Source organism: Mchenga conophoros, linkage group LG6, assembly GCF_057382185.1.
Source record: "Mchenga conophoros isolate Kocher_MC1m ecotype Shallow Benthic linkage group LG6, M_conophoros_male_GT1.1, whole genome shotgun sequence".
Lineage (NCBI taxonomy): Eukaryota > Metazoa > Chordata > Actinopteri > Cichliformes > Cichlidae > Mchenga > Mchenga conophoros.
The window spans coordinates 31,381,695-31,391,860 of record NC_140531.1 but is presented as its reverse complement, the minus strand read 5'-3'; the positions used below and the strand labels follow the sequence as shown (position 1 = coordinate 31,391,860).

The window sequence follows — 10,166 nt, the reverse complement described above, 5'->3', positions numbered from 1 at the left end:
TGTAGCTGAGCAAGAGTAACCGACTCAAACTGTTGAAAGACAGCTGAGCAAATTGGAAGATCAGAGGGGTCAGATGTGGGCAAAATAATCTGCGCCCTAGCCGAGGCTACCTTGTTTATAAAGAAGTGCAGAAACCTTTCACACATTTACAGCGCTAATGCTTTAACGTGCTAACACGTTGACATTGTGCAGCCCCATGCACAGGGTGATCCGCACTAACTCGCTAACGGAGATTTGCAGCGTTATGCAGTTATGGCATTAACGTCATTTTAACGAGAGTAACGCTGGCAGCACTAATATTAAGTAATTCATAGTATTCAGAATACGTTACTCTCATTAAGTAACTTAACGGAATACGTTGCAAAATACATTTTGGGCCAAGTATTCTGTAATCTGTAGTGAAATACATTTTAAAAGTAACCTTCCCAACACTGGTTGTAAGGTAAGTGAGGTTCTTGTGATCTGTCACTATAGTAGGCTACTCGGCTCCCTACAGCTAGTGATGCCATTTCTCCAGCGCCAACTTCACTGTGAGCAGCCTCCGATGAGTCATGTCATAATTATGTTCTGTATGGGCATCTTATGTTTTGTGTTAATTCATATTTTGTATTAGTTCTTAGGGTTTGGTTTTTGTGTTTAGTGTTTTATCAGCCCTACCTGTGTCTGTCCTCTGTGCTCTGTTCGTGTCCCTGAGTTTGTGTTGTAAAACGGTCTGTGTGTTTCCTGTTTTACTTTGAAGGTTTGTGTCTTGTCTTGTGAATTAGGTTCAGCTGTGCTCCCCTCCTGTGTGTCATTCCCTTATTACCATGTGTGTATTTATAGTGTGTATTTGCCTGTGTTCCTTGTCGCATCGTCTGCATTACTCTGTGTTACTCAGTGTTTCTCTGCATATCTCTGTCCCTCTCTACCCCTCTCCGCACTGCTTTCTCCATGTCTTTTCTGTGTACCTTCATGAGTTATGGTTTTGTTATTATTAGCTTTTCCCAGTTTAGGTTTATGTTCATTTCTGCCCTCGCCATGGTTATTTTTCACTGTAAATAAACTCACTTGCACCTCTGCCGCTGTCTCCTATTTGGATCCTCCTTCTCACCTCCACACGACTGCTGCCCCAGCTGTGCCACCACCTGGGCATGACACAGAGTGTCTCTCTGATTTCTCAGACTTTTTATCTGATAGTGCTCAGCTCAGATCCATGCAGATGCTAAAAATGATAGCCTCAACACAGCACTTAATCTGTTATTAGACTTAATTGGCTTTTATCAAAATGTAAAAGAACCCACACACCACCTGATAACATTTACATTAACAATAATTGATTACAAACCAGTGGAGAGTAGATTTCTTCACAGACTATGTCTTTCTGAAAGTGTTGTAACTGAGAAAGAAAATAATTTGCATGCTGTTATCACTGTCAATACCCTGTACCAACACAGAGCAGAGCAGCTACCTGAACACTAAAAAAAGAGGTTGATTATGTTGTTACTGATTTTGCCTCCTCACTACGTATGACACTGGATACTGTAGCTGCTGTCAAGAATGAGCCTCAAATCAGAAGTACCTGACTCCCTGGTATAATTCTCAAAAATGTAGCCTAAAGCAGATAACTTGTAAGCTGGAGAGTAAATGGCGCGTCACAAATTTAGAAGGTCATCATTTAGCCTGCTTGTTGTTTTATAAGAAAATCCTAGAACATCTTACTATTCGTCACTGATTGAAGAAAATAAGAACAACCCTAGGTTTATCTTTAGCACTGCAGCCAGGCTGAATAAAAGTCATAGCACTGTTGAGCCAACCATCCCTTTAAATTTAACTAATAATGACTTGTCTGTCAAGGTTCTCAGTCATCCAGGTCATGAAGTTGCTTGAAGACGTTTCACCTCTCATCCGAGAAGGTGATAGGGTGGGGTGGGGCCTCACATAGGATAGGGTGGGGCTAGGTTTCACAATGAGCTCACCCAAAACCTTGGCTGATTGTGATCTACACCCATTTTCACACCTTGGCTCAGAAATTACTCCTATCCATCTCACAGATGTAACATTATCTACAGCTACTCTTTCTCCAATTGATCTTCCTGAGTTAACTTCAGTAATTACTTCCTCCAAACCATTAACGTGTCTTTTAGACCCCATTCCTACAAAGAAGTTCTGCCATTAATGAATGCTTCAATCTTAAGTAGGATCAACCAATCTCTAATAATCAGCTATGTACCACAGCCTTCAAGGTGGCAGCAGTAAAACCACTGCCTAAAAAGCCATGTTTTGACCCAGTGGTCATAGCTAATTATAGGCCAATCTCCAACTTTCCTTTCATGTCAAAAATTCAGAATCTGATTATTTTTTCAAGTAACGAGTAAAGTAAGGGATTACTTTTGAAAAAAAGTAATTAGATACTGTTAATTTCCCATAAGCACGCTGCAATGATGCGTTACTAAACTGTGATTTTGTTTCTGAGAATGTCTCATGATAATGAAGTACGAGCGTGCGACATCCGTGGTAGCAACAGATGTGTGTAGATCAACAATGCATAATAGGGAGTGTGGGGGAGAGTACGACCATGCAGCGTTTAAAGCTTTAGAGTACCAAAAAGTGATAAAAAACATTGGTGTCCGCTGTACACTCTGCGTGGGAAGAAAACTTCTTTCTACAGCGAAAAATTTCCAACACATCATAGAAAAAATACAGACTAAAAGTGGTGTCAAGCTGCCCCAGAGAAAGTGATTTGTAAGATACCTTGAGAGAGAATACGATATAATAAACTCTAATTTGAAGGCTACACTCTGAGAGGTAGACTTTGTTTCCACCACTGCTAACATCTTGACAGTAAATAATAAAAGTTTTATGGGTGTAACATTTTACTGGATTCATTCCACTTAACACTGCAACAAGGTCACCCTAGCATGCAAGAGAATCAGAGGCAGCCATACCTATGATGTAAATGGAGCAGAGATTCCCATCATATGGACTTCAAGGTTGCCACTGTAACTGTCAATGCATCCAATTTTGCCAAAGCATTTAGAGTATGTCAGCCCTGGATTTGGAGTCTGAATCTGAAAATGAAGAAGGTGATGACGATGAATCAACTTTTACTGATGTCATAGAAGCTCTTTCAACCTCATCTGGTTATTCACAGTTTAGCCGCCCTCCACAGTACAGATGTTCATCGCACACAATAAATCTGATTTCAACAAGTTGACAAACATCTAAATTCCCGTGCAGACAAAAAGGCTGTATATAGGAGTAGCATTGCAAAATGCTCTGCTCTGTGGCCTAAAGCATGTCAATCAACATTAGCCTCTGAACAGGTGGAGGAAGTCAGCTGCAGGAAGCTAATGGTACCCACATCCAAAAGGTGGAATTCCCTTTTGGGGCCATTGCCAGAATCATCACAATTCCCTTGAATTAACTTAATCCCCTGTGTCTAAAAATGAGAATTAAGTGCCTTAACGAAAGGAAGTACAAATTCTTGAAAGAGTACTGCACTGTGATGAAGTCCCTGACAGTAGCTCTGGACATCTTACAAGTGGATGAGTGACCTATGGAGCTTTACTACCAATACTCACAAGCATGATGTCAAAGACACTTGCCCTGAAAGATGACCCTCTCTAGAATAACCAGATGTCATTGTAAAGGTAAGATTGCTTTGAGTGGATTTGTTGAATTTATTAGACCATTCATGGTGGGCGGATGTTACCCTTTGTTTTAAGCTGTGTGTGCAATTATAAGACAGAATAAACTAAATATCCACCCCTTGTTAAATATCAGGGATATTGATCATCATTAATCATGAATATTAATCATAATATCAACAGAAGCCTCAACAAAATTTAAATCTCATACAGTATTGAGAGCACAAAAGATGGTTTAGGGCAGTAAAACCTACAAAATAATTACAACAGCTAATTATATAGTAAATTATTGTTATTCTTAGTTGCATCATATTGTATGTTACAGGCAATCAAGACTTGTTTTGATGCTGTTCTGGATAGCTAAGAAGGACTTCTCGCAGCCGCCACTTGTCCCAAGTTTAAACTTCCTTGACTGAGAGATGAGTGTTGGAGAGAGCATGTGAAGGAAGAAGGAAAGATGAAGGAACTTCTCACAGCAGAGTGTCATAAAGTTGCTCCTGCAACTGACAATGTTTATGTGTCCCAACGGCCAGCCAGCCCAGCCAGAATTGACTTGTTTGAATTTGAGAACCAGCCCTCAGTGTATGAGCTTGAGATTCTGAATCTGTTCCCAAATCTCATAAAGATGTACATGCAATACAACACTCCAACTCCATCCAGTGCACCAGTGAAATGGCTGTTGAGTTTAGGTGGATTGGTGCTTTTCTTCGAAAGGTACAGACTATCTGATAGAAGGTTTGAGAAGCATCTGCAGATGCGATATAATCACTGTGATATAATCACCAAAAGAAAACAATAAAGCATAGGTAATTTTCTGGGTAGCCACAAAATGAGACTGTATCAACAGCCTGAATGTAGCATGCAATAGCATTTTCTGTTTTGTTAATTTGGTAAAGTTTGGGGGCAGCACGGTGGTTAGCACTGTTGCTGCCCAGCAAGAAGGTCCTGAGTTCAATTCTTTCTGTGTGGAGTTTGCATGTTCTCCCCGTGTTTGCATGGGTTCTCCTCAGGTACTCAGGCTTCCTCCCACCGTCCAAAGACATGCAGTTTGTGGGGATAGGTTAATTGATTAATCTAAATTGCCCATAGGTGTGAATGGTTGTCTGTCTCTGTGTGTTAGCCCTGCAACGGACTGGAGACTTGTCCAAGGTGTACCCCGCCTCTCGCCCTATGACGGCTGGGATAGGCTCCAGCGACTCTGAAAAGGATAAGCGGAAGCGAATGGATGGATGGCTGGATGGATTTCAGTGTTATTTGTAAACTGTTAATGAACAATCAAGAATACAGAGCTCTTTAAAGCCTTGTTTATTTGAAGTATTAAAATTACAGAAACATTTGATTACAGTTATAGCCCACATGTGACACCTGGATGATTAAGAGAAATTGTATATGAAGTCCCCTAGATGATTTCACAATATTTTTCCTGACACATGCGCTGCATACATATAGGTGTTTTGTATAATTGGGAGAAATTGTGTCAAACTGGATTAGTATGACAAATATGTGAATCTTATCACTGGTTGAGAAACTCTGATAGATGTCTCAATTTGGACAAGGCTGGTAGTGTGAGTATTTCCTCATGAAAGGCCTGTGGCCTTAAGAAAAAAGTGTTTACATTTATTCAAATTACATAAAGGTCATATAACTGCCATGTAACTTCACCCAGACATATGTTTCAAGTTCAATAATATTCACATTTGTCTTATCCCTCATTAAATGCACCATATCCCTTTCTGTTCACAAATGACATCATTATCTGTCCATTTTCTAGCTACCTGCCTATGTAACTCTATTTTATTTTCTACCCTTCTCTATTTGCCTGCCTCTCTGTCCCAATAGTTTGGGAAGATCCTTTATTCTATCATGTCTGCCAAGATGCTGTCATCTTCTTCAACGTCCACTTTGATCTTCTTGCCCACGAGCTGCTGCATATGTTCTGGAGGGATACCCTTTGGCTCACCAACCTTCACTGCAAACATGTCCAGGCTCAGCACTGTTGCTTTAGGGATTTTCACCTTAGCAATGACTGACTTGCCCAACTGGAGTAGAAAAAGAATAGAAATACATAAAAGATGTATTTTAATCCAGCTCATGTACGTTTTGCAAATTTGCACAGTTATGGATGTTCAGTGAACTGAAGAGGGTGGACGTAAACACAGTTAACAATGACTGGTTTGATAGTGTTATGACATGGTAGAATTTCAAAACTCAAGTCAAATGACTCAAACTGACCTTATCATGGCAGGTCTTCTCGCATGGTAACATTTGCTTGACTGGTGACCCCATTGCTGTTTCCACCAGTCGTATTGCTCGGACCAGTTCTGCCAGCTCAGAGGGCTCCAGGGATGCCTCATGGTCATTTCCCTTCCAGGTCTTATCCAGGGTCACATGGCGTTCCACAACTTTTGCTCCCATCGCCACAGCAGCCACAGTGATGTAGATCCCTTTCTCATGACCAGAATATCCAATTGGAACATCTGGAAATTCCTCCTGGTATTTCTTTTAAAAAAAGAAGTAGAAAATAAAAAAGCCTATAGTATTATTGTCTGCTGCACGCACTGCCTCTTTGTGTACCTGTAACTGTCATACAATACAATGCTAAGACATACACAAACAATTTAATTTAAAATCTAAACACAAGTCTGAGTATATTACAGTCAAATGTGTTGTACTGCCCAACACAATCACGGGTTTTCATTGACAGGTGTCTTCTCTCCAGAATCAGCATCTACTTTGTGATTGTGTTATATGACACTGTAAAATCATGTAACATTTAGGGGCTGGATTTGAAAGTAATTGTTTAGCTAGCTGTTGTGTACTATAAAACCGCTAATGTTTATAGTAATGTGCCATTTACAGTGCACTGGCAGTTTGTATTCTCTGTATACTACTGCAATGAAGCTTTCATTCATGATATATGTTAATCATTAGATTCTAAGTATATGTGAACATAAAGGACAGATAGGAATTGAATTTAGACTAGTTTATGTTGATCTGATTAGAGCAAATCCTTGACTCTTGGAGTAAACAAAATAGTATCTGCTGAACCTATTTCCCACTTCAAATCTATAACTAATAAAAAGCTAATATAGCTGATACAATCATATGTAAAAACAATATAAAAATATTTTCTCGTACATTTCATGTAGTTTTTGGCATATTGATTATTTCACCACATTTTACCCAGAGGAGATGATGATGATGTTCATTCATCTTACCCTGATCACACTGAGGTTGACATCTTTAGGATCCAGAGGGTAGGCGCTGGTGCACTGCAGGAGAGTAAATTTCTGGTTGTGCTCCTTTACTGTCTTGTAGACACGGCGTATGGTTTCCATGGACTGCATCCCAGTGGATACCACCATTGGTCGCCCTGACAATGATAGATTTGTATATATGTAACCCAACAGACTTATTAATAAATGTAGTTAATATTTTAAGCAATAAATAAAACATATTAATAATTGTTTTATTATAGGTAAATAATTCACAATTAATTATTTATTAACCTTAATTACACATAATTAATTCATATTTAAAATGTATTATGTCATTATTTTTATAATCCCACTGGATTTATACAGCTACATGTTGAAATAGTCTGCAATACAAACAGCAAACAAACTTCCATTTACAGCTCGTTAATCCTGCCCACTTTTATACCTGTCCAATGCAGTTTCTCATTTTTCTTTTCGTTCTTTTTTTTTCTTTTTTTACAAAGGACCACACCCACCTTGTTACACAGTGTTTAATTCACTCCACACTGTCAGTTTCGTGTTTCCTTAACATTGAGGTAAGAGTGCTGTTGAGGTGTAATACAACAAAGGCCTGTACCTTTTCTGGCTGTCTTTTCCAGATATGGGAAGTTGTTTGCATCGCAGGACGCAACTTTGAAGAACGGCACATCCAGCTCATGGAGAAACTCCACAGCCATCTATGAATATCAAGGTAATTGAGGCACAGAGTATCATCAGTGATCTGTGATATATGTACTGTTCTACGTGTTAGTTATGTGCCTACAGTATGAAAAAGAATGTAAACACTATTAATTCTACATTTTCAGGACAGAATTTGAAACTTTCATTAATTTCTGATGCTCTGTGCATGGTGAAATCATTATCATCATTTTTTGTACATTTTCTTCCAAGTTTTGTTTTTTTCAGGGCTACACATACATTACCGCATCAAAAGTAATAAAACATTTAAAGTGAATGTTCCTGATAATACATAGTTATTTGCAGCTCATACCTCATCCATACCAGAGGCGGTGAGAAAGATGCCGATGTCCTCTGCATACTTTTTTAGTTCCCTGTATTGATCATGACTGAACTCCAAGTGACGCTTGTGGTCACCGTACGTTTTCCCCCAGGAATGCTTTGAATTGTAGGGGCGCTCCAAGGCTCGCTTGCTGAATTTGCACTCTAATTCACTTTTCTGGAATTTGGCACAGTCAGCACCACAGTCCTGATAAGAGAAGAGATGAGAAGAGATAGCAAGGCAAGATAGTGATTTTACAGTTCAAATATTTTTTCATCATCATTCACAGGCAGACTATCACATCCTAAATTTACCTTTGCCATCTTGATCATTTTCTTGGCAATCTCAATGTCTCCCTGGTGGTTTTGTCCAATTTCAGCAATAATGAAACATGGATGGGAGCCCCCGATCATTCTGCCAGGACACAGTTCAAACTGCAGAGACATAGTGGCGACAGAAAGTTAACAGGCTAAAATTCTGAGTGGAGTCAAATTCACAGTTGAATCTCAAATGACGAAGGCTTCCAGGTTGAAAGAAAGAGGAAGATGCTGTTGGACACATTGCTACTTATAATCCTGGGAAGGCCCGCCTCTGCAACACCTAAATTTGCATGTTATTCAGGTTTGACTTATACACCTACTGTTTGTTTTTTGTTTTATTTTTTTCTATCCATGAGAACTAGCAGTGGTCCGTTTCTTCTGCCCAGATAGATCGTTGAGGATGACTGGATGATCCTGTATCTAAATAGGTCATTTAACAATTTCTGCCAAATTTCAATCAGGCACCATGTTTCCTCCATAAATGGTGCTGGTCTTGATAGTGTGGAGTGGTCCTTGTTTGTCATCATTTCTACAGTTGAGCCTTTGTGGTTCTGTATATGTTGCTGCAGTTTGGGATAATCTGTGTAATCGCTTGCTGTGTGGTGTATGAATGGCAGAACAGATAGAAACAGAGGCTACAAGCCTGATTGCACGACTGAAGCATTTTGACGCAGTTTGTTACCAGTTTGTTAGCTAAGCTCTGGCTGGTGGGTTGAGATTGACATGCACTAAGCTCTATCATTACTCCGGGTTTCTGGTTCGCTTTGTGTTGTGTTAGAATGCCATCTGTGCAGATGTGTACAAAAAACTAAAGTTGTATTAGCAGTATGCTACAGGGATTTATGTCCTGCATGCATTTTCCATTCTACTATTTCACTCTTGTGCTTTGTGCAATAAAAACAAAAGACATGCATAAGGCATGCATTTTGCTGAAGCAAAAAAGAAGTTTATTTGGCAAAGAATATATTGACAATGAAGTCATTAAGTGCCAAGTGTTTAAGTTCCAAACAGATAATTCATTTCAGAAGCTTTCTAGGAAGAGGTGTGGCTTTTTTTAAGTCATTCAACAAACCAATAAGCCACGTGTACACAAAGAACGTAAAATCTAACTGACATGATAAGACAAACAAATGGAAAATAAAATGGATCAGAACCACTATATAAAAAGTTGTGACACCACACCTACAATTGTCATGCTTGTCATCCCATATGGAAAAGATATATATAAATCTTATAAAGTTTGTATCTGTCTTGTGTGAAACTTGTATGAAAAGCATACAAGAGTGAAAACAGGTATAAGATCCCTTGAAAAATTATATAATGAAACTTGTATGTTTTGGATACTTACTAAAACAATGTATGAAAGTAATGAGAAAGTGGCCACTTTCATGAGTAAATCTGTCACGGTCTGGCTGGCAGACCGTGGGGATGTGGGGAAAGGAGGACCCAAAACGCAGACTCTGCGATGCAAACAGTGCTCTTTATTCACAGTGAAAAGCTGTAAACACAATAACTCCCTGCTCCCAGTGAATTTTTATCTTCAGTTGCTCTGTTACTTTAATTCATCTCTATGACTCCCATATAACTTCAAACTTTGAAGCTTCCATTATCATTGTCTTAGAGGACAAAGAAAGAATGCCCCTAGGAAACCAAACAATGTTTACTTAGTTCGTGAAGTTTCACTTGTATTATTGACCTTATGAAAGGGTCTAATTCAATCTATGTTGATACCACAACAGCTTTTATGGTATTACATTATTATATTCCACTATAACAAAGCCTTGTAGGTTCTGTTGTCCAGAGAGTAGGCACCTGCCGTTGCAAACAGCACACCATTTCAAGCATTAGTGATAGTAATAGATTTTTGCTCAGCCATCAGATTTAACAGACCTAGTCTGATCAATTCAACTGATGGAAATGCAATGGTATTACTTGTCAAGCATGGGGAATACTTACAAAAATG

General features: G+C 39.1%; 1 protein-coding gene across 1 annotated transcript; it reads right to left on the bottom strand.

Moving 5' to 3' along the window:
- Positions 1-4,930: 4,930 nt before the first annotated feature.
- On the bottom strand, positions 4,931-8,475 carry LOC146572924 (N-acetylneuraminate-9-phosphate synthase-like). Its single transcript, XM_085278701.1, has 6 exons — positions 8,198-8,475; positions 7,875-8,090; positions 7,461-7,560; positions 6,845-6,999; positions 5,859-6,125; positions 4,931-5,665 (listed from the first exon to the last, which is right to left on the bottom strand). Exons 1-6 carry the CDS (start codon positions 8,327-8,329, stop codon positions 5,480-5,482), a joined length of 1,056 nt encoding a protein of 351 aa, XP_085134827.1. The 5' UTR covers positions 8,330-8,475; the 3' UTR covers positions 4,931-5,479.
- Positions 8,476-10,166: the final 1,691 nt, after the last annotated feature.